The 27,308-nt window shown below is 55.3% G+C and overlaps 1 protein-coding gene across 14 annotated transcripts in view; it reads left to right on the plus strand.

Annotated features, from left to right (window-relative positions):
* Positions 1–27,308, plus strand: part of ASB1 (ankyrin repeat and SOCS box containing 1) — a 77,003-nt gene that overhangs the window by 9,305 nt on the left and 40,390 nt on the right. For 3 of the 14 annotated variants that reach the window (XR_014829189.1, XM_003359698.6, XM_084998868.1), the window contains 2 exons: positions 3,605–3,990; positions 5,490–10,976. Coding sequence is in view for 7 of the 14 variants with exons in the window: in XM_003359698.6 (XP_003359746.3) it covers positions 3,605–3,990; positions 5,490–5,617 (514 nt within the window). In the remaining 7 variants the exon portion in view is untranslated. Of the gene's footprint in view, positions 1–3,604; positions 4,373–5,489; positions 10,977–27,308 lie in introns of those variants that run through there. The other 11 variants (XM_084998865.1, XM_084998869.1, XR_014829184.1 and 8 more) reach the window with 10 other exon arrangements.

Consider the following 27,308-nt stretch of genomic DNA (forward strand, 5'->3'; position numbering starts at 1 on the left):
AGCTGGGGTCGCATGTACCCTTTTCTGTCTTCGTTTCTCCATCTCTTGTACATTGACCGTTGGAGACTTCGCCCTGATGCCTCTAACCCAGTCCAGCATCACAGGGGTCCTCCTGCGCTTCTCCCTTTTCCAGCATCGAGAGACCTGGTTCCCCTTGCCGTTAACGTGTTGACGTGTTTGCCAGTCCCCCTATGTGACCAGGCTCTATGCTGCTGCCCCTCACGCCCTGTGGGCTCTGATGCCCACACCAGGCAGCATCCTTGGCAGGCACCCTCTTTATACGGCCGGGACTCTGACACCCGGAGCCAGGCCCCTCTCCCTGCCCTGGTCAGCAGGCCCTGGTTGGAGAGAAATGACCCAGTGGGTAGCCTGCGCTTGGCTTGGGAGAACTCTAAATCCTGAGTGAAAGCCGTGTATTTGGGTGTCCCTGAGTACGGCGACAGGGGCAGCTCTTTTGAGGATTTGCCGAAGGCTCTGCTTGTAGAGAGGTTTGGAGGTTGGCTCTTGGTGGAAGACGAGGCTCCTGGGTCAGGTGGCTCCTGCACCCGCCGTGTGAGATTCATCCTGATGTCTGGTTGCTCCGAGTCGGAGGAGACCCCCTGGACAGCCGCAGAGATGCGCTCAGGGCCATGTGAGAGTCCCCACCTCTGGGGGCTGCATGAAGCTGGCCTGCTGTGCATCCTGTCCTGGCTCCTTCCAGGCGCATCTGAGGCTGGAAGGGTCTGGGTGTCCAGGGTTCCTGAAAAGGAGAGCCACCCTGGCGGGCTGGACGTGATGGCACCACCTGTTTCTTTTTGCTTTGACTTTGGGGGCATTGCTGTTTGTTTACAGCGTATATTTACATGGCTCCAAAGTTAAATCTATAAACCAGGGTGTATTAAAAGGAGTCTAGTGTCTCTCTGCTTCATCCCTGCCCTGTGGACGCCCATTTAAAAAGTGTCGTGTCCGTCTCCCACGGTTCAGATGTCAACAGAAGGTGGCTGTGCCCAGGTGTGTCGCGTGCACGTGGTACTGCCGCCTCCGCCCCTGGAGAAGCAGCGGCGTTCTTGGCGGTCTCCCTCCTGCCTTCCTCTCCCTCCTGCGTGGCCTGGGGCTGGTCCCCGAGCAGTCCTGGCCTGTCGGTCCAGTGCTCCTTTGCACGGATGGGCCTTGGTTCGTTCAGCCAGGCCACACGTGAGGAGCCTGTGACTTGTTTCCGGCCTTCAGCTCTTACTGATGATGTTTTAATGAATGGTCTTGTAAATACACCTTTCCAGAGTTTTGCAAATGCACCTTGAGAGCGGGTTCCAAGAAGTGTGTTTGATGAATGAGAAGGTAAATGCATTTATAATTCTGCCAGCTATTACCAGATTTTCCTCTGCAGGATTGCTCCATTTTGCATAGACTTCCTTTTTCTTTAAAGCCTGGTCAGTAAGCTTTTGGATTTTCCCCAAACTGATGTGTGTGGAGTGGTCTCTGCGTAGTTTTAATTTGCACTGCTGTTGTGAGTGAGGCTGGGCGGCTTTTCATTGGTTAAGAGCACGTGTCTGTATCCATCTCCAACTCACCTGTCTGTGGGGCTCTTGATCCTTGCCTGTTAGAAGGTCTTTAAAATTGGATTAAGGATTGGAACCCATTGTAACATTTCCCCCAATTTTTCACTCACTGTTTTACTTACGCTGCTTTTTTGCCGTGCGGAAGTTTCCCTTTAGCTGTCACGCTAAAGCTTTTGCATCTTCCGTTTGATTTTCCACATGAACTTTATAGTCAACTTGTGTCGCTCCAGGAATGTTGTATTTATGTATTGATATTTATAGTCAACTTATTTAGTTCTAGGAAGGATATTTTCATTTAAGTAATAAGCTTAGGGAAACCCGACACCTCAGTGATGTTGAATCTTCTTTTTCTGTTTCCGTAGGTCTTATTTTGTGACTTTTAGTCATAGTTTATAATTTTCCTCATGCAAATTTGGGACATTTACTGTTAAGTTTATGCTTATATATCTCACTTTAAAATGTATTTTGGAGTTCCCGTTGCGGTGCAGTGGAAACAAGTCCGACTAGGTTCCATCCCTGGCCTCGCTCAGTGGGTTAAGGATCTGGCGTTGCTGTGACTGTGGTGTAGGCTGGCAGCTGTAGCTCTGATTAGACCCCTAGTCTGGGAACCTCCGTATGCCGCAGGTGCAGCCCTAAAAAAAAAAAAAAAAAAAAAAATTCTGCTGTCAAAAATGGGGTCTTTTTCATTGTATCTTTGAACTCGTTTTTCTTTGTATGTATGAAGACAGTTACAGGTGTTACAGCTTGCTGCTTTAATAAAGTCTCTCCATGCTTGTTAACTGTATTTTCATTAATTAGTTAGGGCTTTCCAGACATAGTCATATGCCCTGTAAATGGGAAAAGTTTTACCTCTCCCTTTCCAATCTTAATCAGCTAATTGCTTTCTCTTGTTTAATTGCACTCATACTGTAAAATAAAATGCCTTTAAAAATAGTGGGCCGGTTCTCTTGTGATGCAGTGGTTAAGGATCTGGTGTTGTCTCTGCAGTGGCTCAGACCATTACCATGGTGCAAGTTCAATCCCTGGCCTGGGAACGTCCATGTGCCACAATCTTGACACCCTCCCCCCCCACAAAAAAAAAAAAAAAAAAATATATATATATATATATATATATATACTGGGCCAGAAAGTGGGCGTGTGTGCCTTCCTCCGGGCAGAGCTGCTAGTGTTCCCCTGTTAGGTAAGATGCTGACTTCTGGGTTGAAGAAGGAGTTGTTATCATGTTAAGGCACTACCATCACTTTCTGTTTCATTACGTTTTTGTTTTGTTTTGTTTTTGTTTTTTCGTCTTTTTATGGCTGTGCTTGCGGCATATGGAAGTTCCTGGCCTGGGGTTGACTCGGAACTGGAGCTGCCAGCCTACGCCACAGCCACAGCAATGGGAGATCTGAGCCACACCTGCAGTCTGTGCCGCATCCTACAGCAACTCTGGATCCTTAACCCAGGGAGCGAGGCCGGGGAGCGACACCGTGTTGGATTCTTAACCTGCTGAGCCTCAGCAGGAACGCCCCTAGGTCTTCTCAGTAGGGGTTCTGTCCTCTCCCTTTGTTTGTGTCTGTGCAGAGTCATCCGTGCTCGTGCTTGGCGGCTCAGGGTGGGTGATGTTAATAGAGTTTCTGATTTTGGAACGACCTTTGCAGCCTCAGGAGAACCGCATGAGGCCATCGTATGTTGCTTTCTTAATGTTTTTTAGACTCTCTTTGCCAATACTTTACGGAACTGATATAGTTCGTTAGTAGTTTTTCTTTGCCTGTGGCCTTTGTCGGGTTTGGGGATTGTTGTCTTGTTAATTTCATGAGATGACCTTGGAAGTTTTCCTTCTCTTTCTTTGCTTTGAAATAGTTTAAATATATGCGGGATCGTTAGATCTCAAAGGTTTGAAATGGTTTCTGTGTGTGAGTGGGTCCCGGTTCTTCGCTGCCGTCGAGCTGGCTGGAGGTCTGAGCCCCCTGTGGCTGGTGTGCCCCCCAAGTGCTCTTGGAGGTCAGGCCCGTCCCCTCAGGGTGCCTTCGGACTTGCTGGCTGCCCTTGGCCTACGCAGGGTCTGATGGTCCCGTGTCTCCCCGCAGGTACGGGGCCGACGTGGACGTCAACCACCACCTGACTCCTGACCTGCAGCCCCCTTTCTCCCGGCGGCTCACGTCCCTGGTGGTCTGCCCCCTGTACATCAGCGCAGCCTACCACAACCTCCAGTGCTTCAAGCTGCTGCTCCAGGCCGGCGCAAACCCCGACTTCAACTGCAACGGCCCCGTCAACACGCAGGGCTTCTACCGGGGCTCCCCCGGCTGCGTCATGGATGCGGTCCTGCGGCACGGCTGCGAGGCGGCCTTCGTTAGCCTGCTCGTAGAGTTCGGAGCCAACCTGAACCTGGTGAAGTGGGAGTCCCTGGGCCCAGAGGCGAGAGGCAGAAGGAAGGTGGACCCCGAGGCACTGCAGGTCTTTAAAGAGGCCAGAAGTAAGTGGCCCTGGTTCCGTTCTGACCGGCAGTCTCTCTCGGTCGACTGCATCAACCAGATTGTAGTAATTAAAAAAAACAAGACAAAACAGGAGTTCCCGCCATGGCACAGTGAAAACGAATCCGACTAGGAACCATGAGATTGTGGGTTCCATCCCTGGCCTCACTCAGTGGGTGAAGGATCCAACGTTGCTGTGAGCTGTGGTGTAGGTCAAAGATGTGGCTCGGATCGGGTGTGGCTGTGGCTGTGGTGTAGGCATGCAGCTGGAGTTCCGATTCGACCCCTAGCCTGGGAACCTCCACAAACTGTGGGTGCGGCCCTAAAAAAACAGATGAAAGACAAAAAATAAAAATTAATAAAACAAAACAAACCTCCGGCTAAGCACTTGGTCGAAGCCTTCATTGAGGACTAGGAGTTTTCTAGAATAGTCCTTGAGATTGGTCTTCTCTTTTTAAATTCCTAAACATCAAGGGTTACTACTGAGAAATCTCTAAAAGTATAGGTTCTCACCAAGTGCCTAGAATTCCACTGCTTCACCCTCTGCTTTGGGCCCCGGATGCTCTTGGTGGTCCGTCTGCGGCCTTTCCCGAGTTCCTGAGCGCACACGCACCGCGAGCCCGGCCTCCCTCCTGTTCCTCACTTGCCTCGGTTCCACTCGGATGCCGTCCTTCGGGATAGTGTGCTGAGCCTGATTCCTGTTGGGGCATAAAGTCTACAGCTTGCTTATTTATGAAGAAGGACTTTCCTGATGAACTAAGTTGCTGGCCAGGGAGTTCGCCGTTGATCTGTGTCTTGGCCTTGCTGTCCTTCTCTCTGGGGCTCAGCAGTTGACCCTGTGCGCCCTCGGGGACCTGCCCAACCCCCAGGCCTATTCCTGCCTCGGCCGGAGGGTGACAGCGTTTCCCCCAGTCCCTTACCTCTCGCAGAATGGTGTTTGTTGTGTTCTTCTTATCGGCTTTCCTACAACTATTGCTAAACCTGGTTCTGGGAAACAGCTGCAGGGGTTCACCATAACAAACATAATAAGGAAAAACCACGCTTCTCTTGAGTCTCCCCCAGAGAGCAGGCTAATAATGGTTGGTGGGAGCCCCAGGGATGGAGTTCGGCTGCCCGTGTTGGTGTCTGTTTCAGAGCAAGATGCCTGCCTGCCTGCCTTCCTCGTGAATTGCCGGCCGTCTCCCTCAGACCCCAGGAGCTCCTGGGTGGACTGAGAGCAGAGGCTGGCAGAGGGCAGGCGCCCTTGTTTCTCTGTCTGGTCGAGGAGGGGCTCTCCCAGCGAGCGGATGGCCCAGGTCGGGAAGACTCGCTCCTTCCCCAGACCGAGGAGCAGGTGCCAGGACCTCGCCCAGCGAGCCTGCTCCCCTCCGAAGCGGGCAGCGGGCCACCAAGTGGGTGCGGCCCTGCCCGCCCCCACAGCCAGCCTGTGGGTGGAGAGTGAGGCGAGGAGGTCAGCTGACCCCTTCCTCTGTCTCTGCCTCCCTCCCTCCCTCGCCTCCAGGTGTCCCCAGGGCCTTGCTGAACCTGTGCCGTGTGGCCGTGAGGAGAGCGCTCGGCAAATACCGACTCCACCTGATTCCCTCGCTGCCTCTGCCAGACCCCGTGAAAAAGTTTCTCCTTTACGAGTAGGATTCAAGAGCCGGAGCGCTTGCGGTGAGGAAGAGGCGACGGGCGGCGGGATCGACCCCGGGTCTGCCCTGGGACCACGGCCTGTGCTGCTGACGAAAGCCCGTCCTCGGGGACTGTAATTCCATCTCAGGTGCTTGGGGCACGGACAGTCCTTGGGTCCGTAGAGCCGAGAGGCTCACGCAAAACCTCATTTTCCTCTTCCTCGGCACCTCTGTTGCGGGTTTTCCCGGTCGCGTGTCACTGAGCTGGGCCTCGAGGTGGGAGCGTGTAGGGCTGAGCTGGGCAGCCTGCAGTGACCCCAGCCCGGAAAACCATCACTTCCCAGCACTGGGCTCTGTGTTCCCTCTCACCTGAACAGGTGAGTGCAGCCTTGTCACAGCTCAATGAAAACGGAGTTCAGGGGAGTCCGGAGGTGCAGTTGGTGGACGTGCTGGTTTTCCTCGCCCCTTCCGCGTCCCGTCAGTGTCCTCCCTGGTGGTGGGAGCCGCCTCGTCCCTGTCTTCCTTCAAGGGTGGGGTCCCGGCCGTGCGGACTGGCTTTACAGCCTCAAAGTCAATACCTGCACCTGTTCACTGTCTCTTTAGGCGACGCTCGGAATTCTGCAGCGCCACACCTGTTCTGAGTCCTGACTGCCTGGCATCGTGCCATCAGGTCTTGTGAGTTCTCTGCCACTTCACGTGGGGGAGCTTCCAGACGGCGGGTTGGTTTCGGGAGGCCCGTGCTGCACTAGCCAGTAGCTGACTGCTACATTCAGACCAAGGACCGTCCCCCAGCTCTCACTGCCAGCTCTAACGGGAGAAAACGCCTGCGCGCGGTCCCTGCGCGTCCAGAGAGCGGGGCCTGCACCCTCTCCTGGGTGGCTCTCAGCTTGCAGTTGCTCGGCGTCCGGTGGACGGAGCGTCTGCTGTTCGGTTGACTCTGCTCTTGCTGGTTTTGACCTAGTGTCTTGGTAGCTGCTCCTAGACCCGAGGACAGGGGGGAGCGGTGAGGGCAGCAGTCCCCACCGCGGCCTGCGGGCTGGGGGTGGGCCTGTCACTCCCAGGCTGCACAGCCGGGTGTGTGGCAGTGGCTGCCTTTTTAGCGCTCCGGGTGCTGCCGATTGCGGGGCTGTCACATCTGGTAATTTGGCGCCTCGGGACCGCTTTGTGCACCCACCCCGGTGAGTCTCTCCTGGAGAAGCCTTCAGCAGCAGGCAGATGACAAATCTGTTTCGATTTTCTGCAGTAAGAGAACACTAATTGGTAACATTTGAACTAACGATAGGGGTTTATTTAACTGTTGCCATGGTTCCGTGTCTCTGCGGACCAGATGGGGTCTGTGCCGGTTGCCTCCCGGGGCCTGAGGATGGAGTTCGAAAGCCACCTCTTGTGTCATGGGTAGACTTGTGCCAGAGTGCCTTCCTGGCCTGCGCGCGTGTGTGTGTGTGTGCGTGCGTGTGCGTGTGCAAGGGCTGAGGGAGAAAAGGCACCCGAGATTCAGAGAGGAAGACGCAGCCACTGGAGCTCTGGCCTCACACTGTCACGAGCTATTGCCGTGCGTCAGGGTGGGGTGGCTCCTGAGGCCCAGACAGGGCTGCGCGCTGCTCGTGCGCACGGGGGCCTGGCAGCTCGTGTGCTCAGAGCTCCGAGGCCGGTCGTGCTGCAGCCGGGAGGGATTCCTGACGGAGGAGGGGAGCTGGGGCCCATGCAGGCCACTGCGGCCTGAGCCGCGTGCTGCAGGGGCTCCAGCCCACCATGGGGTTAGGTGTATCCCTGTGGCCTCAAGGTGAGACAGGCAGGAATCGGGCTGTGGCCGGGCCCTCCCTGGATGGCGGGGAGGGTCGTGTGAAAGCGGGAGCCGCCCCCCCCCCCACCCCCGCTGGGGGACGGCCCCACGGGCTTCTGCACGGGAGCGTATGCAGCGGCATGCGGCCTTCCTGGTCGGGCTGAGAGCGGGTTCGGGGGAGTGGCTGGTCACTGTATCAGCTCTTTTTGCTGCTGCCTGTGGCTTGGGTCCCTGGGTGAGCCAGCCGCAGACGTGTGGATGCTGGGTGTTTTCCGCAGGGTCCGTTAGGGGCAGCCCAGGGGAGGAGGGTGGCTCTGCCCTCAGACCTCCTAGAGAGCAGCCTCTGGGAGCGCTGCCAGCGTAGGAGCCCAGCCAGTGGTGCGGCCTTCGGGCTGCAGAGAGCGAGGGCCCAGGGCGGCCCCGCAGGGTGGACATTGGGCTCCTTTGCGGTGAGGCTGGTGCAGGGCTTGTTTCTGGGGAAGCGAACTATTTTTCTGGGGTCTCAGAAGGAATGGGCCACGTTGGCCCTCACTGTTGGGCCTTGCTCGGACCTGGCCAGGGAGGTAGTGGGGTGGAGAGAGGCTGAGCGGGGAGCGCAGCGTGCTCGGGGCCAGTCAGCGGGCCCCAGGCCTCGGCTCTCCCTCTGCAGAGACAGGGTGGCTTTCTCTTTGTCCAGCCAGGGTTTAGAGACTTTGCCAGAATCCCAGCAACTTTGAGGTTCAGCCTCCAGTGTGAAATTTCATAGCTGCCAAGCGTGAATCCGAAAATAGCGCAGGTGGCTGCTTGAGGACATTCCTTCGTGTTTTGAGTGACGCTTGGCAGAAGCTTCCTTTTTCTTTCGTTGGCAGGGGTGGGATACAGAATAGCAAAGAGTAAAGCGCTCAGAGCGCTTCGTGAAGTCGTGTTTCTAAGCCCTGGGGCCCCCAAGCCCCGCGGAGCGAGGAGACATGGAGGCACCAGAGGAGGCCGCAGCCTGAGCTCTGCCCAGGGAGGGCCGTGATGGACCAGTGCAGGGAGCCTGGGTGTCCCGCAGCCTGGGCCCAGGACCGTCCCGCCTCTTGCCACTGCTGGGGTGCCTGCTGGCCATGGAACAGGGTCCTGCAGTCCGGGCCTGGGCTGTTGTGGACAGACAGGCAGGGGTAAGGGGTGGCCCTGATGCCTTGATACGGCCTTGGTAGCTCTGGGAATAACCTTTGGCGTCCTGGGTGGGGGTTTTGAGTATATTTCCCAAACCCATCAAGGTCATACGTGTCTGTGCCTTTTCATATTACGTATGTTATTTATTTACTCGTTTATGTATTAGTGTCCTACCCTGTTCCAGAAAGGGTTTAAAGGCAGCAGTGCTTCGGTTTTGATATTCTCATTGGACATTTGATGTTTTAGTCAACATGCTCTCGTTAAACAGGTAATTTTAAAAAGAGGGCAGTTAGCAGCCTCCTAACGTTGACTGTGTCAGACCTAATTGCCATTCAGTTTGAACCCTTTCTTCCACGAATCGACTCTCCAAATAATAGTTGGCGCCGAAGTAGAAAGGGAGGAGGGTGCAGCGGCGGCTGGACTGAGCAGAGGAGGCTCTGCCGCGGTCGGAGAGCCGCGCCCCCGTGCCTGCTGCTGGGCCTTGAGCAGGACCCCTTCCCAGGGGAGGCTCCTCTCAGACGGGCGGGGCCGGCCGTGCCTCTCCCCTGGGGCTTGGTGAGGACACCGGAGAGAATGTCTGCGAAAGCCCTTTGCGCTTAGCACCCCTGCGCCCTGGACACTGCGGTCCTTGTGAGTGGTGTCCCTCCTGGGCTCTGCCTTCTGGGCGGTGCTGGTGCTGGAACAGCCTGGGACCTTGGGGGTCAGCTCAGCCTTGTGTCCATGGGGGCTCACAGCACAGGCCTCTGGGCAGGGCAGAGTATGCAGACATGTGTTGCATAATAGAGGAAGGCAAGTTTATTCAGCTTAAAGAGTTGTCTTGTATTCTGAGAATATATGCTTCCTTATTTGGGTGATAAAATATCCTTTTATTATAATGAAGGTGATGACAGAGGGCAATATTTGTATTTTTAAAAATGCTCTTGGTTGCAGAATAAAATGCCTTTGCTGCCCCTCGTCAAACCCCAGAATTTCCTTTTGAGTTTGCCTGTCTCTGAAAGCCAGTGTTGGGCCCCACAGTCCAGCTCCAGTGGGTGTCGGGTGCTGAGAAGCACCTCTTGGTGTCCTAGAATGGCCTGTACATTCCCGAAGGCTCTCCCAGTGCGTCCTCTGCCTGGGGGAGGGTTAGGAAATGTGCGCTCGCATCGTGCCGGTGACAAAGCAGTGTCCCTGCGGATCCCGAGAGATGCCCCTTGTCAGTGGATCTGCCCCTTATTCAGGCCCGGGCACAGGAGGGTGTTGCAGCAGTGCTAGTGCCAGGCCTTCAGTGACCAGTGCTGAGTGGCCTGGCTCCATCAGTCGGATCTCCCTCTGGAGGTGCCGCGCTGGGCCACATGTCCCTCCGGTCTCACCTCCCTCCACCAACCTGGCCCCCTTGATAATGCAACAGGAGAACCGATCGCAGACCGAAGGGGTGAGTGGGACGGTGTCCCAGGAGGACCCCGTCCCAGGAGGACCCCGTGGGCGGGGCCTGTGGGTCCTGAAGTGCGGGGCTGTGCAGAGTACTTACTGTAAGTTCCAGAAGACCATTGAGTGGAGGAGGCGGCGGGGGAAGCCGGGCTTCTGCAGCCCTAACTTGCAATTGCTCAGGTCCGGGCTGCCTGGGGACCCTTCTCTTTGGAAGTTGCCTGGGTTTCCGATCTGCAGCAGGTGGGGGATGTCCAGTCTTGTGTGGTTCTTGTGAGGACAGCCCTCCTGTGTGAAATTGTTTGCTGCTGTCACTTAGCCAGCAGTGCCCCTGCCCTGCTTTGTGGTGTCTGCTCAGCTCCCCCTGCTTCTTTGGTGTTGGGCACGTGCGGTGCCTCACCCGTGCTGAAGGGAGCGCTGACCGTCGGCCCGAGTCTCGGCCCTCCTGCGGCAGTGCCCATGTGCTTGCCTGCAGCAGCTGGGCCCGTGCCTGTTCTTGCACTTGTGCCTGGTTAAAAGCTTTCAGAAATATGATGGACATCTTTGATATGTGATTGTAACTTTAATAAATGCTTTATTCCCTTAAACCCCCCCCGCCCCAGATGCCTTAATTTTGTGGACTGTTTATCTTTGTGGATAGAATTGGTCATGTGAAATCTTGGTGTATGGATTTCAGGTGGAAGCAACTGGATCTCTGGAAAGTGTCTAATGATTTGGAGAAAGGAGTGTCTAAAACAGGAGTTTTATTGAGCAGCTCTGGGGACCCTCGTGCTCCAGGGAGGCCCCCCAGATGTTGCACACGTATCAGCGGATGGGTGAGCCTGTTTGGCTTGATGGAGTTCCTAGTTGGACGAGCGTGTGCCCCCAAAGGGTCTGAAACACATGGCCCCCCTTCACGGCGATGCTGTCTCTGCAGTGCTCTGTCGGGTGGGGGGCAGTGGGGACTGTGGGCCCCTGGTTATATGTGACTTGTTTTTACGGAGGGAGGATGCGGTGTGAAGCTCTGGGCTGGACCTCGGAATGAATGAGCTAAATAAAGACACGTGTTCATCTCCCGGTGACTCCCTGTGTGTCTCTGTGTTTTGCCGTCTCGGATGGTGTCTTCGTTCCTCACACCGTCCCCCCATCCGGAGAAATGGCCCCACTTTCTCTGTCCCCCACACCCAGCTGCACGTGTGTGCCGGTTTCCTGCACTCTCTGTGGTCTCTGCTTATGACCGTGGCACCCGCTGGAGTCTGAGATGGAGGCGTGAACTCTCTGAGCAAAGGTCTTCGTTTTCCAGACTCTTAAAACTGAACGCGGTCGCTTTCCACAGCGCCTTCCTGAGATCTGTCGAAATTACAGGCAATTTTAATTCTTTAAAAAAGCATTATCCCACTAGGATGACTATAAACAGCAACATTTTGGAAGCTCTCAAGAAAACAGATGAACAGTAACTGACTTAGAAATACCCGCGAAAACGGCCCTGTGAGAAAGAACTGAGAACATGTGCAAATCTGGTTTTATTGCAGAGCTGCCAGAGGCTCTGGGATTGGCAGGTCCAGGTACCTCTAGCAGTGTGTGTGGAAGAGTGAAAGCAGGAGGACTGGCTGGCAGCCAGCTTCAGAAGCAGTTGCAGCTCTCCACCGCACACAGTCGGGCAGTTGTCCCAGCCCCAGCCCAGCCCAGCCCAGGCGGAGGCGAAGGGAGTTGTGGCATCAGCCCTCCCCACGTAAAACCGTTGGCTCCCTTGGCTCTGGAAACAGGCTCTACCCTCCAGGCAGGAAATAAAGGAGAAAAGGCGTCTTGAGGAGTCTCACCAGCCTAAAAGGAAATAGCTTGAGATACGAACCGACACTGAATATGGCCAGTCCCCCCCAGCTAGTAGTGGATTCCAATACATAATTCAAGAGAATTCTGAGTGAAGGCTGGGTTTCCAAATTGTAAGGACCAGCCTCGTACTAACACAGTGGAAGGAGAAATAGCTTTGCCTTGGCACATCACCATGGAATTTCAGAACACTGGGGAGAAAGAGGACTCTGTAACTTCCTGAGAGTATGAACAAGACACCATACAAAGGATCAGGCTTCAGAACAGCTTTGAGGATCAGGAATCCTCAAATGCCACACTGGGCAATAGAGGGATTCGACCCTCTCAGAATTCTGAGGGAAATACATACAAAAGTCAAGCTGAAGACTTGCAGTTTCTTTAAAAACTTACACTCCACACATCCTTTCTTAGAAAACTATTAGAGGATGTATTATTCCAGAATGAGGGAGTAAACCAAGAAAGGAGAAAGCCTGGTATTCAGGAAATGTGGGTCCAACAAGAGAGGCAAGGTGACTCCGCAGCAGCGTGGTGAAAACTCTCAGGATGGCAGCCGAGCCTCAGGCACAGTAGATGCCCAGTCGGGATCAGATGTGCGGAGGCTGAGGCTCCGGAGGAGAAGGTGTCTCAGTTACAGAACACCTGTGGTCTCTGCATATGTGGATAGGAGTTGGGCTTGACTTACTGACGAGTACCTAGGAAAGCAGGGGACAGAACTCCAAGGAACACGAGAGGCTGGGCGAGGCAGGAAGACGTTATCCCAGTAACACTGGAGGCCTCAGTCCTAATAACAGCAACCTACTACCTACCGCGCTGTTACGGGGGCATGGAAGGTGGAGTGTGTGGGGTAAAAGCTAGATACTACAGAGCAGAATTCATTACAACCAACGGAGGCAGCAACAAAGACAAAATGTGCGTCTTTCCAAAGAACTGAAACGATACACCTCCAGAGAGGTGTCAGGACAAAAAGCGTACAAATCCAGTATTTAAAAGGGAAATTTTACCGACCATGTAAAAAGATGAGAGGACATATTATAACAACTTTTTGATAGTAATGTGAGAATTCAGAAGAAACGGTCACCTTCCTAGAAAAACAACACCCAATTTAAGAAGGTGCTCTCACAGCCACCAGGGCAGCCACTGCCCTTCAGCAAGTGGCATTTAGTACTTGTCCCGGAAATCTTGGCGCGTCTCCTTTAAGAGGCAGTGAAGCCCCGCCCCGCGTGGGAACGCCATCTCTTAGCGCCCATTCTGACCTACGTCACACCCGTGTCGGGCCAATCCAGGAGGGGGTGTTCCTGTGCGTCCGGCGGCGTGGGGCGGGACTTCCGGAGCCGTCCTCCCGGGGTCGCTTCCGCCCTGGGGTCTGTGCAGCTCGGATCCAGCAGGGAGGTGCGTGGGGGCCGTGCCGGGGGATTCCCGGCTGGCGCCCCTCCTCTGGCAGGGCCGGGTGGTCTCAGGATGTGGCCCGGGAGGCCGAGCGGCGCCTTGATTGGGTTCGGGGCCTGCTGGTGGCGATCCGACGCGGGGAACGTTTCACTTGTGGCCCCGGGTGGTTGGTGTGAAGCAGAGGGGGCACCTTCTGAGCGCTGTGTTTTTGTAAGAGGGTGTCGGGTCGGGGCTCCCCACGCACGTCTGTCCACTCAGACCCGTACCGTGCGGCGTGTGGCCCAGGCTGAGGACCGGGGCGCCGCAGCCGGCAGAAGCTGCCGTCAGGAGGAAGCTTCCGTTTTCCCGGCGCCAAAGCAGCACCGCGGAGAAACCCTGCAAAAGCGGGCAGGGTAGGGCCTCGTGGAGCGCTGTGGAGCCACGTGTCAGAGAACGCCCTAGTGTGCGGGGGGGACAGGTTCCCCGGCGCTGGAAGACGGCGCCAGGCCAACCACAGGAGGGGGCGGCCAGGTAGGGGCGCGGGGGCGGGGAGCCCTTAGACCCTGGGCAGTGCATCCAGTGTGAGGGAGCCCAGGCAGCCCCAGCCGGGGGGGGGGGTCTGAGTGCACTTAACCCCCCCTCAGAATCCACACTGGCGAAGGGCCTTTTGAGTGCAGCCGCTGGGGGAAGGATGCATTCAGCGAAGAAAACACACTTGTTTGGTGCAGGACAGAAAGGCCCAGTTAGTGCAGTAAGTGTCAGAGAGCCGGTAGCCACACTGCTCGGCTCCCTCAGCCTCAGAAAGTTTATACTAGAGAAAGTCCCTTTGAATCCATGGAATGAGAGCCCTTTGCCAAAGGTCTGATTTAGCTCTGGGAAGTTCACAGCCTACAAAGGTGTTCAGAGTGCAGCAAACGTGGGAAGACCTCCTGCCAAAACTTCAAACTTGGGTTGCCTCAAAGTCTGTTAAGTCCGACCAGGGTGAGAAGGCATTAAGCTGCAGGTCCAGCCTCATTCACCCCTGACAGATTCACACACAGGAAGACCTCATGAATGCAGAGAAGGGGAAAAGCCTCTCCCCAAAGAGCTTCGTTCAGCCCTGGGATGTTCACCCCAGGGAAAGGCCTCTGAGAGCAGCTGTCGCGAGAAAACCTTCAGTCAAGAGCCTCACCTCGTAAAGCCTCGGGAGGTTCACCCCGGAGAGAGGACTTAAGTGTGCAGGAAATGTGCTCGCTCCTTGTTTGGTGTAACAGGACGCGTGCCTGAGACCGGCTGGCAGTATCCTCCGTGAGGATGCCGTGAGAAGAGAGGTTGAACTTCATGTGGTCAGATGCCCACAGGGGCCATTCCTAATGAGCTCTGGGTGTCGGGGGCGCCTTGAGGAGTTAGGTTGCACTTTCTCAGCTGCCCAGGACTCTTGCCATAGTTATCTCACTGTCAGTGCCTCTGCAGAAGCCATCTCACCATTGCCAGCTGGGAGGGACTTGAAACTGCTTGTTCCAGTCCCTGGAGGGGCCCTGTGAGCAGCCCCTTGTGAACAGAATTGGAGTCTGCCCGCATTGAGGGCCAAAGGAATTGACAGGGAAGAATACTGGACTTTCGGCCTATTTTATTGCTGCCCAGGACCTCCTGGGAGTGACTGAAGTGTCAGAGGCTTAATCCTGTGGCCTGGAAATCAGGATTGTTTGGGGTGTGGAGGTCACCCTGGGGGGGGGGGCGAGAGCCCCCAATGCATCTCAGAACCCTGTCCCTTGTTCCCTGGCCCTGCTAAAGGGAGCTTTTCCTTAGCATCAGCCTAGGATCCTTGTCCCCTGAAGTTCAGAACCCGCTAGGCAGGTGTCATTGACCGTAACATCTACAGGGGCCATGTAGGAGCCATAATTAGTGCAGAAAGACCAGGTGTCATAGTTGGGAGTGGAGAAGACTGCGGCACAGTTAAGAGGGTGTTTGTGACCCTTTTACGTGGACGCTCAGAATTGTTCTAGTAACTCTGTCTCTGAGAGTGTGCAGAAATTCTCAGGATCTCCAAACGCATGTCTCTCCTACAGCCAAGTTCACTATCAGCAAATGATCTAATTTCTGCAGTAGTTGAGGCCACTCTAGGGCAGGGAAGGTCACTAGGTTGCCCTGGGCTTCTGGGCCAAGGCTGGCAGGCAGGAAGCCACCTGTTGGTATGCCAAGAAATTCGCTGGGAAGCTGCTTGCAGAGTTTGTTGAACTTGGTGGAAGCTGGCTGGAGGGGGCTGGACTCCCCGGGAGTGCTGGGAAGCTGCCTGTGGGGAAGATGAACTTTCTGGGAAGCCAGTTAGGATTCCTGAAGAGCTCAACCAGGAAGCCGCCTGCAGGGTGCGGCTGAAACTTGCTGGGAGGTGAGCTCCACTGTGCCTCCACTGTGCCAGCCAGGTGCCACTGGCGTAAGAGGGAAGGAAAGCACCAGGGACCTGGGAGGGAGACACTGTCCCCTTCCCAGCGTTCCTTCAGCGCCCCCTACTGGCAGGCCTAACAGCATTCCTGCTGGTGAGGAAGCCTTGTCCCAGCATCACAGCCGAGCCCTGGGGAAGGGATTTGGGAAGGAGGAGTCACGTGATTGCTTGAAGCAACTTTGCCGAGTTCTCCCTCCAGTCAAGGGGTCTAGCCTGTGAACTGAGTTAGGTCTGAGCATTGGGTGAGAGGCAGTCACTGTCCACAGTTGTGATTCAGGTCAGGTTTTTGGCTCTTAGGCCTAAAGGTTTCTCCCCCGTGTTACAGCTCAGTCAGCTATAACTTACATTCTTAGGGCCACCATGTTTGGGTAACCACTGTCAAAAGATCCCTGGGGACCAAGGCGTTGTGCGTACGTATCTGCTGTCTCCCCCAACCCCCTTTTTGGCTGCACCTGTGGCATGTGGACGTTCCCAGGCCAGGAACCAAACCCATGCCCCAGCAGTGACCTGAGCCACTGCAGTGACAACGCCAGGTCCTTTACCCACCGAGCCAGAAGGGGTCTCCAGTATCTGCCACGCTCCATGGCTGCTGCACCCCGCCCGGCGCCTTACTGGTTGGTGCCTGTCGTTTGGCCTCCCCTGCTCTGGGACCCCACCATCTCCACTGAGGGCGGAGGGCTGGCTCCTCAGCGGCACATCCCCACGGCTGTTCACAGACCTGCCCTCTCACCATGTAGCCTCAGTGCCTGAATCAAACACCTGTCTTCCAGGACTTCGCAGAAGGCGAAGGTGGTGTGACGGTCACACAGGATGCGGCCGGCCCAACCCTCCCGTCTCCCTGCGTCTCTGGCCTCTCCCCTTCATGCGGGGGAAGTTGTGCATCGCAGCAGCCTTGTTATGCGTGGGCCGTTTCCTGAGCGTAAGTTTCAGTCGCTCAGACACCTGTAGAAACAGGTCCAGCTGCTCAAGAGAGTAAAGACATGAATGCCGGGCTCGGCAACCGCCCGTCAGCAGTGCATGTGAGCCCATCTCGTGTGAGGCTCCACCCTCCCTGGTCTATCAGCCTTGGAAGCCACATTTTTGCGTACATCCAGTACATAGCTATTCCTGCTCCGTGTTGGAAAAGCTTACACTTTGTAGGTGTGTAAGCTATTCTTCCTGAGGCGGGGTGTGGTCTCGTTCCCCTGGAACACGCTGTGATTTGACCTTCGTCACATGGCTGGTGGCGGTAGAGGGCTATGGGGGGACTGGAGAATGGGTGCCCTGCCCCCACTACCTTCAAGCCGTCTACCCTTGGCAAGGTTGTCCCTGGATCTTCAAGCAAAGGAAGACTGCTCTTCTAGATGCCACAAACGAGTAGTGAGAGAGGCTGAGAATGACCGGGGCTTGAGGATGGTCAGCTCCCCTGCCTCTAACCAGATGGCCCCGCCTCACACCACCCCCCAGCCAGGGCCTCACTTCCCCTTGAGATGCCGAGGAGGCCGAATTCGACTGTTGTTCACAAGCAGCCCAGTGAGACTGTCTGGGCTTTGGAGGTGTCAGCCCTGTGACTGCAGGAAAAAGAGCTTCAGTTAGGGCCTCCACTGAAGCATTCTGGTTCTCGCTGTCGCTTGTCCTGAGAGTTGTCACCATGACTGGTCATCTTCTCTCTGTATGCAGGCTAGTGCCCTGGGGACCACCCCACACGGCATCCCTGTTGTCATGGTTACCAGCCGTCTAAAAAGCTCAGGGCTGCAGGGACTCCAAGGTGCCTGGTCAGTCAGCTCTTCATCACAAGCAACCAGAAGCCGTGGCTTGGTTAATTTAGCTCTGATGCTGGTGCGTGCAGCGTGCCACGGATGACCAGCGTCTCATTTCCCACTGCCGGGAGCTCAGCCCTGTGTACACTTGATGTCACAACAGGTCAATCCCTACATCCCACCTTTGCAAGGCTGTCTCTTGTGATCACTCCTGGTGCCAGTTCTGTATCAGTCAGGGTCCAGTCCAGCAGGCGGTAACCTTGAGCAAGGAGCCTTTGACATAAGGAATTATTAACTATTTCCAGGGAGGAAAAGAGAGGCTTCTAAGGATACCCCAAAGGAGTGTCCCCAAGGAAGGAATAAACGCAGAAGGGAGGGAGCCCTCCCGAAGGCTGGAGTGAGACCTGGTTGGAAGTGGTGTTGTTTCAGCTCCACAGACGACAGAGAAGTTTGCTGGATTGATCTTGTTCCTGGACCAGAGATGGTCCATGTTTTTTGGTCCAAGACTGATGGACAAGAACCTGGAGCAAGCAGAAGGCAGGACCCCTGCCCCCCCCCCCCGCACTGGGATGCCCATGTAATTGGCCTGGAAGCTGCCCCTGGGGAAGGGAGGTGCAGACAGCTTTGCTCAGAAGCTGGGACGTGGCTGGGCTGGCTGGTGAGCTGCTGAGAAGCCCTCTGGGGGAGCCACCGAACTCTGCACCAGGAAGCTGTCCCAGGTGCCCTGAAGCTCACTGGGAGGCGAGCTCCCCTGGGTGCACCGCGCTGCAGTCCAGCAGCATGGGAACAAGGAGGGAGGAGGATGCGGCTAACGGGGAAGAAACTTCCTCCCCCACTGTCCCTCCAGCTCCCTCTACCGACTGAGCCTAAAATTGCGTCTGCTGGCAAGCGCTGGTCTGGCATCAGAAGCAAATGGTCTATTGAAGAGTAGTGTTGGGACAGTGGGTCCATATTCACACAGCATACACACATGCACACGTGTGGGTGCAAGCAGACAGATCTCCACATTTCACCGTGTGGATGCATTGCAATCTGACAGACTGGAGAAAGGCAAAAAAAAAAAAAATTGCAGATAAAATAGGGAAGTCCTCATGACTTCAGAGTCTTCGGAAAGACACAGAATTTACAAGCCACAAAGCAAAAGATAGATAAGTTAATCTACATTAAAGTCAATAGCTTCTTTTCATCAAAAGACACTAAAATGAATGAAAGACAAATCACTCAGTGGGAGAAGCTATTTGGGATGAGAAAGGTTTTACATCTAAGTAATTTCTACAAATCAGAAAAAAAGCTGATGACCTGATAGAAAAGACTGGAACGGGAATTTCATGAAGAAGAAATCCAAGCAGCTCATCGACGCAGGAAAGGTGTTCCACCAAAGGCGTAATCAGGGAAATGCAAGTGAAAACCACCTCGAGAACCCAGCCCACACTTAGGTGGTCGGCAGAAGGTCTGGGGTCATCACTGTCAGGGGAGCCTGAAGTGGCACCAGCACTTTGGAAAACTGCACAGTTTCCTGCCTACCCCAGGGCCCAGCTGTTCTCCCGGGAATGTACCCCCAAAAGGGGAAGCATTTGTCCGTACAAAGAGTTGAATCCAAATATACAGAGCAATTTGCAATAGCCCCAAACTGGAGCCATCCCAGTGTCTATCCAGCAGCGAGTGGCGATACACCAGGCGGCGGACAGCTAGCCAGCCTTAAAAAATCCGGGATGGCCCAGTGGTACTGCAACAACGCGCAGGAACCCAAACCTGTGCGGTGACGGAGGCCCCGACTTAGGAGGCCACTGGTCGGATGATTCCGTTCACATGAAACTTTAGAAAAGGCAAACTGTGGTGACGGAAGCTGACCCTTGCTGCCTGGCGTGGGGCAGTGGGGAGGAGCAGGAACGAGGATTGCAAGGGGTGTGAGGTCCTCCCTGGGCGTATGGATGTGATCCAGTGGGCGGTGGTGACGTTGCGGGTGTAGACGTGGCAGTGAGCCATCCATCTGCTGCATCTCTCTCTCTGCTGCTTCCCAGCGTCCGGAGGCTGGTCCGTGGGGTGGAGACCGACTGAGCACCCCCCACAGGCCGAGCCCAGAGGTTCTGCATCGCGTGGGATCCGAGAATTCAGAACTGACTCACAAACGGCTGTCGCTTCTGGAAGCTGTTATCGTAAGCTGACATTTTCCCGATTTAGATAGAAAAATAAAAAAGCGTTAAGTGGAAGCACTGCCTGGAAGTGGAACCTGCCCTCTGGCTGGGCTCGGTCACCCCTGAGCCAGAAACAGATGCTTCTGTGAAGGTGCAAAATGATGGCTCCTCCCTGAGGAAGGGGCGGTCGTATAGGAGTTTAAAGGGCTGAGTTTTCATTATTTATAAAAGCAGATTATTAAAATATTTGAAAGAAAGCTAGAGGCCCCCATTTGTAGGTGCTGGAAGTTGAGAGATTTCCCCTCAGCAGCAGTTCTGTTCCGGCCACATGCTGGAACCGCCTGAGGCGTGTTCGCTGCTGCCGCCGGGCCCGTCCTGGCCCAGCGGGGTCAGCTCCCTTTCGCCGCTGCAACCGGCGCCGCAGCCTCGGTGGCTCACAGCCTTCGTTACCTCGCCGCTCTGAAGGTTAGGCGCTCAGCGTGGTCTTGCTGGGCCACATCACGGTGTCAGCAGGGCTGAGTTCCTTTCTGGAAACTCCAGGGGAGACTTCGGTGCGTTTTTTAATTTTTTTATTTTTAACTTTCCCACCTTCTAGAGACACCCGCGTTCCTTGGCCCTTCTTGACCGACCCTAGTCCTGGCCTTGACCTCTGAGGTCTGGTTTGCTCTGGAGCAGGACTGCCTGGCTGGTGTTCTGGCTTGGTCCTCACCAGCTGACTTGTGAGGCCCTAACCGCTCCGTGCCGTCGCTTTCCGATCAGCGGCGCCAGACGGGGTGTTCAGACACTGGACCAGCGGGCTCGGGTCAGGAGCTTCGAGGACGCCTGTCATGTGGGTGGTGAACGTGAGTTCCAGCCACGTGGCTGCCCTTCTCCTCCCTTGCCACTCCCTCGTCCCTAAACGGGGCGGGGTGGGGGGGGGTGGCGTCCTTGAGGCTTTGCAGCCCGTGGCTCTGAGACCGTGTCTCTAACACCCCCGCTGTGGGGCCTCAGAGCGCGAGCAGGGTGGCTTTCTGGGCTTCCTCAGACAAGGTGCGGGCGTGGTGTCCCTCTCGGGTGTGGCAAGACCAGCGGCCCCGCACAGGCCCGACGTGTCGCACAATGTGTGGCCACGGTTCCCGGCTGGTCAGGAAGGTGTGTTCCCAAACGTGCCAGTTACTGTCGTTCGTGCCACGGGTGGCCCTATGCTCCCTGGCATTGGGGCAGGCAAACGTGAAGGCCTGTGCCTCTGGGAGCGGAGGAAATTCTGTGTTTTTGTGCCTCTGCTGCCTTTTCCCTGTAGCACAGCGCTGGACGGCCCCAGCGGCTCTTCCCATGCGTCTCACATTCTTGTAGCTTTTATTAATTAATGAATTAATTTTTGGTCTTTTTGTCTTTTAGGGCCGCATCCACGTCATATGGAGGTTCCCAGGCTAGGGGTCGAATTGGAGCCGTAGCCGCCGGCCTATACCACAGCCACAGCAGCACAGGATCCGAGCCGCATCTGTGACCTACGCTGCAGCTCATGGCAACGCTGGATTCTTAAGCTACTGACTGAGGCCAGGGATTGAACCCGCATTCCCATGGATGCGAGTCAGGTTTGTTAACTGTTGATCCACGACAGGAACTCCTGTTCCTGTAGCTTTTTAAAAATCAGGAGAGAAGTGTCCTGAGGTCTCCAGTTCTGCTGGTGGGGCCCGGCAGTGACGGCCTCAAAGCCTCTTGCATTTCAGCTGCTCTTTGAAGCTGTCCCACGGAAAGCTACCTGTGCACAAGGAGTGTCCCCTGAAGGTTAGGTCAGAAGACACGAACCTTGAATTCCACTGCGTTCCCTTCCTGGTGTTTTGAGTTCTAAGGATTCTGTGCTTTTGACAGGGCTCCCAGTCCGCATGTCCCTCTTTTCGCCTCCCTGTTTCTGGGGGAGGGGAGGGGACAGTCCCCCTGCCCCGTGTTTTCGGTCTCTGCTCTCCAGGGACGGGATTCCGTGTGTTGAGTCCCCCGTGCCGTCCCCCCTGGGTGACAGCATGGCCCCTGCAGAGAGGGACAGAGGGCGAGTCAACTTTCCAAAGGCACCAGGGAAGCGCCTTCACCACGGGGGTCAGGGAACGGCAACACTGGGGGTGAGGGCACTGGCTTGGATCCCCCTGGTCCGAGAGGGCCCTTGGCAGACACCACACGTGCTGTGGGCACTGCGCCCGGGGCCTCCGGGTTGCGCTCCTTGTTTGCGCCTGGACGTTGCAGTGCCTTTTGGGCCAGAGAGGAGGCCGTTCTTTGGGGAATCAGGTTGGTTTAGTGCCTGGTGTTTCCCTGAATCCAGGCCGTGTGTTCGGAAGGGGCAGCCCGCGCATCTGCTGCGTGTCCTTGGCGCCTCGCACAGGGCCCGGTGCTGCTGCGTCAGTGCCGGCAAATGATGTGTTTCAGCGGAAGGGAGTTCACTCTGTGGATTCGAAGAGCTGCCGGAGCCCCATGCTGAGACCCAGGTGTGCGGGCCACGGTGCACCCGAGGTGACCCCTGAGGCCCTCCCCCCCCCCCGCCCCCGGTCTCTGATCTGGGGCACCTGGCGTCCCGTCCAGCAGCCCTCGCAGAGGGCTGGAAAACATGCTTCTGTGGCTTTGAAATCCCGATGCCACATCCATGCCGTTTCAGCAGTCGAGGAGGCAGGCTGTGGCGAGCTGCGGGTTCGAGGGCGGCTCTCAAGCCCCGAGGGACCTGGGAGAGCTGGGGTTTCCCGGCTCGTAAAACCCAAACGGGGTTCCAGGGGTGCGAGAGAAAGCCGTGCTCCATGGGCCAGGAGCGCCAGCGTAGGCAGCTTGCGGGCAGAGGCGAGAGCCTGGCCAGCTTCCCCCTGACTCCCCCGACGGCCCCCGAGGAAGCGTGGGGAAGCCCCTCCGGTGCCTGGTGCACAGGGGCCCCGTGGAAGGAAAGGACCTGCTGAGAGGGACTTGGGTGGTGGCAGCTCCCTGCAGCCCCCTCGCCCCTTTCTTGCCTCTGTCCTCCCGTGTCCGCCTCCAGGCCCGGCCAGGACAGCCTGCCCGTCCTTCCTCCCGCCTGCTCGGCAAGGAGCTTTCCCGAATGCGGTTCCCTCCATCCGCTGGCTGCTCCACTCCCACCCCGACCCCCACCCCGCTCCTTCCCCAGGCTGTGCTGGGGACCCTCTCCGGCTGCCCCCACCCCTTCAGACGCCACTTCCCTCCCAGCTAACTGGCGCCCCACTGTGCACCCCAAGACCTGTGATGCCACCGCACACATTTGTAGGGGGAGCACCGCTTTGTGGTCTCCTGCCTCAAGGAGTTGGAATCCGGGTGGATCAGGGCTGGTGGGGATGTGCTCAGGGCCCCTCCTTGGTCAGCCCCCTGGCTGGTTTCTACTTGGCAGGGGGTCCCTAGGAGCAGAGGATTTTTACCCGAGCTCCCTACTCTGGAAACTGGACGTTTCTCCAAAGGACTGTTCATGGTTTGAGAGGTGAGGATAGGAGAGCGCGGGCCCGCGCCCCCCCGCCCACCCCCGGCAGGTGCTGCCCAGAGAGGGTGAGGTTCCGGGAGCTGTTCTCTGCTCAGGAGGAGCTCTGGTTCTAAGACCCTGATGACCCCAACCCTGTAGGCTTCCAGACACCCAGTCGCGTTTGAATGTCAGATAAACAACGAACCGTTTTTAGTGTAACTGTGTCTCGTGTACTATTTAAATTTACTGAACAGCCTGTATTTTTATTTATTTAAATCTGGCAGTTCTGTTTGGAATAAACTTGGGGATGAAATGAAAGTTTTTATGAATATATAATTCTGTCAGTGAGAAATCTGACCTAAAAATAGCGATGGTGAGTATTTTGAGATGCAAGCAAAGTAATCGGAGAGTCTCTGGTTTTAATGTATGAAGAACCGGAATGAAACTCTTTTAAATTATTACTATTGTTATTTTTTAAGTATCAGCTCCTTCCCACGTGCTCACTGTCCTTGCATTGATAATGGTAACTGTTGAAAAGGCCTGAAAAAACAGGAATGTTTAACAAAATATTTTCCTAAAGGCTGATGGGTTGTATTTATTTATATTTTTACTTTTTTATTGTTCAGTTTTCCTTCCTGATGTCCCAAGATTGTTCTTTTATCATTTCCTTTCCATTTCAAGAGCTTCCTTTACTCATTTTTTAGGACAGGCCTGCTGGTTACAAATTTCTCTTAGTTTTCCTTTATCTGAGTATGTCTTGGTTTCTCCTTCATTTCTGGGTGTTTTCACTGGCAGTTTTTTTTTTTTTTTTTAGGGCCATACCCGTGGCATGTGGAAGTTCCCAGGCTGAGGGTCGAATCAGAGCTGCAGCTGCTGGTCTACACCACAGCCACAGCAACGTGGGACCTGAGCCGAATTTGTGACCTACCCCCCAGCTCACGGCAACGCCAGATCCCTGACTCAGCGAGGCCAGGGATGGAGCCCACATCCTCATGGATGCTGGTTGGATTTGTTTCTGCTGTGCAGCAATGAATTTCGTTCAGCTCCTGAAGAATATTGTCCCATTCCCTTCCGGCCTCTATGTTTTCTGATGAGAAATCATGTCATTCAGGTGGTTTTCTCAGATGGGTGACGTGTTTCTCTCTTGCTGCCCTCAAGATTTTTCTTTGTCTTTAGTTTTTAGAAGTTTCATCGTGGTGTGTTTTGGTGCAGATTTCTTTGGGTTTATCCTTTTTGGTGCTTATTTAGCTTCTTGAATCTGTAGGTTTGTGGTTTTTTTGTTTGTTTGTTTTGTTTTGTTTTGTTTTTGCCACTCCACGACATATGGAGCTCCCGGGCCTGGGAGCAGATCTGAGCTGCAGTTGTGACTAAGCCGCAGTTGCAGCAACTCTGGATCCTTAACCCACGGTGCTGAGCCAGGGATCAAGCCTGGTTCCCAGTGCTCCCAAGATGCCGTCCATCCTGTTCCACCGCAGTTGAACTCCAGGTTGGTATCTTTTGGCCAACTTCGGGAAAACTTCAGCCATTATCTCTGAGGATTTACCAGTCCCTCCTCGTTCCAGGTCTCTGACGACGGGAATGTTGCATTTTTCATTATAGTCCCACAGGCCTCTGAGGCTCTGTCATTATCATTATTTTTTTCTCTTGTTCAGATTGGCGATTTCTACTGTCCTCTCTTCCAGTTCACCAGTTATTTCCTCTTCCTTCTCTGATCTGCTGTGGAGCCATCCAGTGACATAAACAAACAAACCAACCAAAAGAGTTTGGTTATTATATTATTCAGTTCTAAAATTTCCATTCTTTTCTTCTTCGTATCTTCTAGTTCGTGGCAGAGGCTTCTGTTTTTTTTCATTTATTTCAAATGTGTTTATAATTTTTTTTTTTTTTTTGGTCTTTTTGCCTTTTCTAGGGCCGCTCCTGCGGCATATGGAGGTTCCCCGGCTAGGGGTCAAATCGGAGCTGTAGCTGCTGGCCTATACCAGGGCCACAGCAATGCAGGATTTGAGCCGCATCTGTGACCTACACCACAGCTCATGGAAGTGCCAGATCCTTAACCCACTGAGCAAGGCCAGGGATTGAACCTGCAACCTCATGGTTCCTAGTCGGATTTGTTAACCACTGCGCCACGATGGGAACTCTGTGTTTATAATTTCTTGTTTAAACATTGTTATGATGGCTGCTCTAAATTCCTTGTCACATGGTTATAGCACGTGTGTCATCTCGGCCTCTGCCGACTGTCTTTTCTCACTCGAGCTGAGACGCGTTGAGTGTGGCGCTGTGCTCCTTGTCCCGTCTAGACAACCGGACTTCCTTCTTGTCAGTCACACAGTTCCAGAGTGTCCCTTGAGAGCCTCCTGTTTCTTTGTGTGACCAGTGACTTTCACTGTATCGCGGACATTTTAGGCACTCAGGCATTATTTAAATCTGTTTAGCCAGCAGTCTCTGATGCTGGGAGAAGGGAGTGTGACCTTGTCACTGCAGGTGGGGTGGAAGTCCAGGCTCCCCTCCTGGCCTCCTGTGGTCAGAAAACCTGCAGGGAGGGCCTCGGGGCTCGGGATCAGGGCCAGCTGGACTCGGGTCTGGGTGAGGCCGAGTGAGCTCTGGGCCCTGCCGTGTCCTCGTTGCAGATCAGGGGAGGGCCGTCTCTAGTGAGGACTCCCTGCCCCTCTGTCTGTGACGGCGAAAGTCTGACTTCGGAAAGGCTCCCGCAAGAGGGGGATTGAATTGGCTTGGGGATAGAGTCTGGGGATTTGAGCCTGGTTTTCTGGAGCAGTGGGACAGGATGAAATCTTGGGGACCAGCACCTCATGGACTCGCTCTGCACGTCTGGTTTGACTCTAGATTAGCCTTTCACCCCAAAGGCCCTTAAAATCTAAACTGACTCTTCCTGTCTTCCAGCTCTGACCCCGCCTGTCCTGGGGCATTTGGGGATGGGGGCCTTGGGGGGCCTTGCCCTCATCCTCTGGGCTGGGCCTGACTCTGTCCTGGCCGTCCAGAGAGGATGCAGCGTGCCCACGGGGTTTCACAGGCCCAGAGCCGGGCCGAGCCGCCAGGACCTCTTGGGGAGCTCTGCCCGCGTCCTGCTGGCCAGCGAAGGAAGACGTCAGTGCAGAGCGGGTGGAAGGAGGACCTTCGGGCGCTGTGGGGAGAGGAGCCTTTGAGGCCTCTCACCTAAGTAAGAAAGCTAAGAAATGAAGAGCCACGTTTGGGAAGCAGGAGTGCCGCCCTGGGGAACAGACACAGCAGAGAGGAAGGCCCGAGCGGGAGATGAGCAGGGACTGGCCTGGCGCCGCCTGGGTTCCCGGGCGCAGAGCTGCTCCGAGGGGTGTCTGTGGTCACAGTCTTCCACTCTGCTCAGTGCAGAGCTGAGAAAAGGACGGCTTCCAGAGCCTGGGGACCTGGCCCCCAGGGTGTCTGTCCTCTGGTGGAGGAGCCCCCAGCAGGCGCAACTGTCTTTGCCTTCCGGCAGCCAAGAGAGGTTCCTAGTACTCAAGCCCCTAGCCCACCCCAGCTCATCAGGGCCTCTGCAGGCTTGGAATTGGCTCTGAGCTGGGGTCGGGGAGCGGAGCGGGTGTGGGAAGGCCAGGGGGCGGGCGGCAAGGGGCCCAGCAGATTTGTGCCCCAGTCTGAAAAACCTTGAGGCACGACAGCCTTAGCTCCATCACCCACTCCGTTTAATCCAGACCTCAGCCAGGGTTCCAGCCCCTTAAAGGGGGGCTTTTATCCTGAGTTTTATTGTTCAGATGTTGGTCCTTTAATATGTAATTTGGCCTGATATAGGGCTGAGAAAATGCATCGTCTTATTTCACCCTTGACGTTTTTATGACAGGGAATTTTCAAATCTGTGGGAAGGACTGTTCAGGCTGCTTCCTTGGGAAGCTTTTAAAGGGAGACGGATCAGCTACTGAATGCAGGGAAGGGGGAAAACTGAGAGAGAAAAGAGAGAGAACGCGCCCCAGAGAGGAATTCGCCTGTGCAGCACGGGGAGCTCTATCCAAACGCTGTGCCCACCCGACCCGTGTGGGAAGAGAGTCTTAGAGGAGAGGCTGTGTGTGTGTGTGTGTGTGTGTGTGTGTGTGTGTGTGTGTGTGTAACGCTTTGCACATGAATCACTTTGCTGTACCCCTGAAACTAACACTGCACTGGAAATCGACTGTACTTCCAAAAATACTTGCTGGGATCTAGCTGACGACAACAACGACAAAAGAGGACGGAACCCCACCCCAGCGTTTGACGTCTCTGCCTGTTCTTAGGGTCATTGTCCGGGGAAGATGTACTTTCTCCGTTTATCAGATGCGCCTGAGCCTCCTGTTCCTTCGGTGACAGGGGCCTGCCCCAGCTGGGCCCTCGGCCACTTCCCTTCAGTCGTCTGGACCTCGGGCTCTTTGCAGGCTGGTGTGTGGCCCGCTGCATAGGTTTATTTCAAGGGTGTTTAACCCGAGCCGGGGTGCCGAAGAAAGAAGTGGGCCTTAGCGCTGGGGGTGAGAGGGCTGCCCCG

The sequence above is a fragment of the Sus scrofa genome, chromosome 15 (genome assembly GCF_054392235.1).
Source record: "Sus scrofa isolate SSC_HxYL_T2T_F1_AM1 chromosome 15, Sscrofa_HxYL_maternal_Yorkshire_Landrace_v2.0, whole genome shotgun sequence".
NCBI classification, from domain to species: Eukaryota; Metazoa; Chordata; class Mammalia; order Artiodactyla; family Suidae; genus Sus; species Sus scrofa.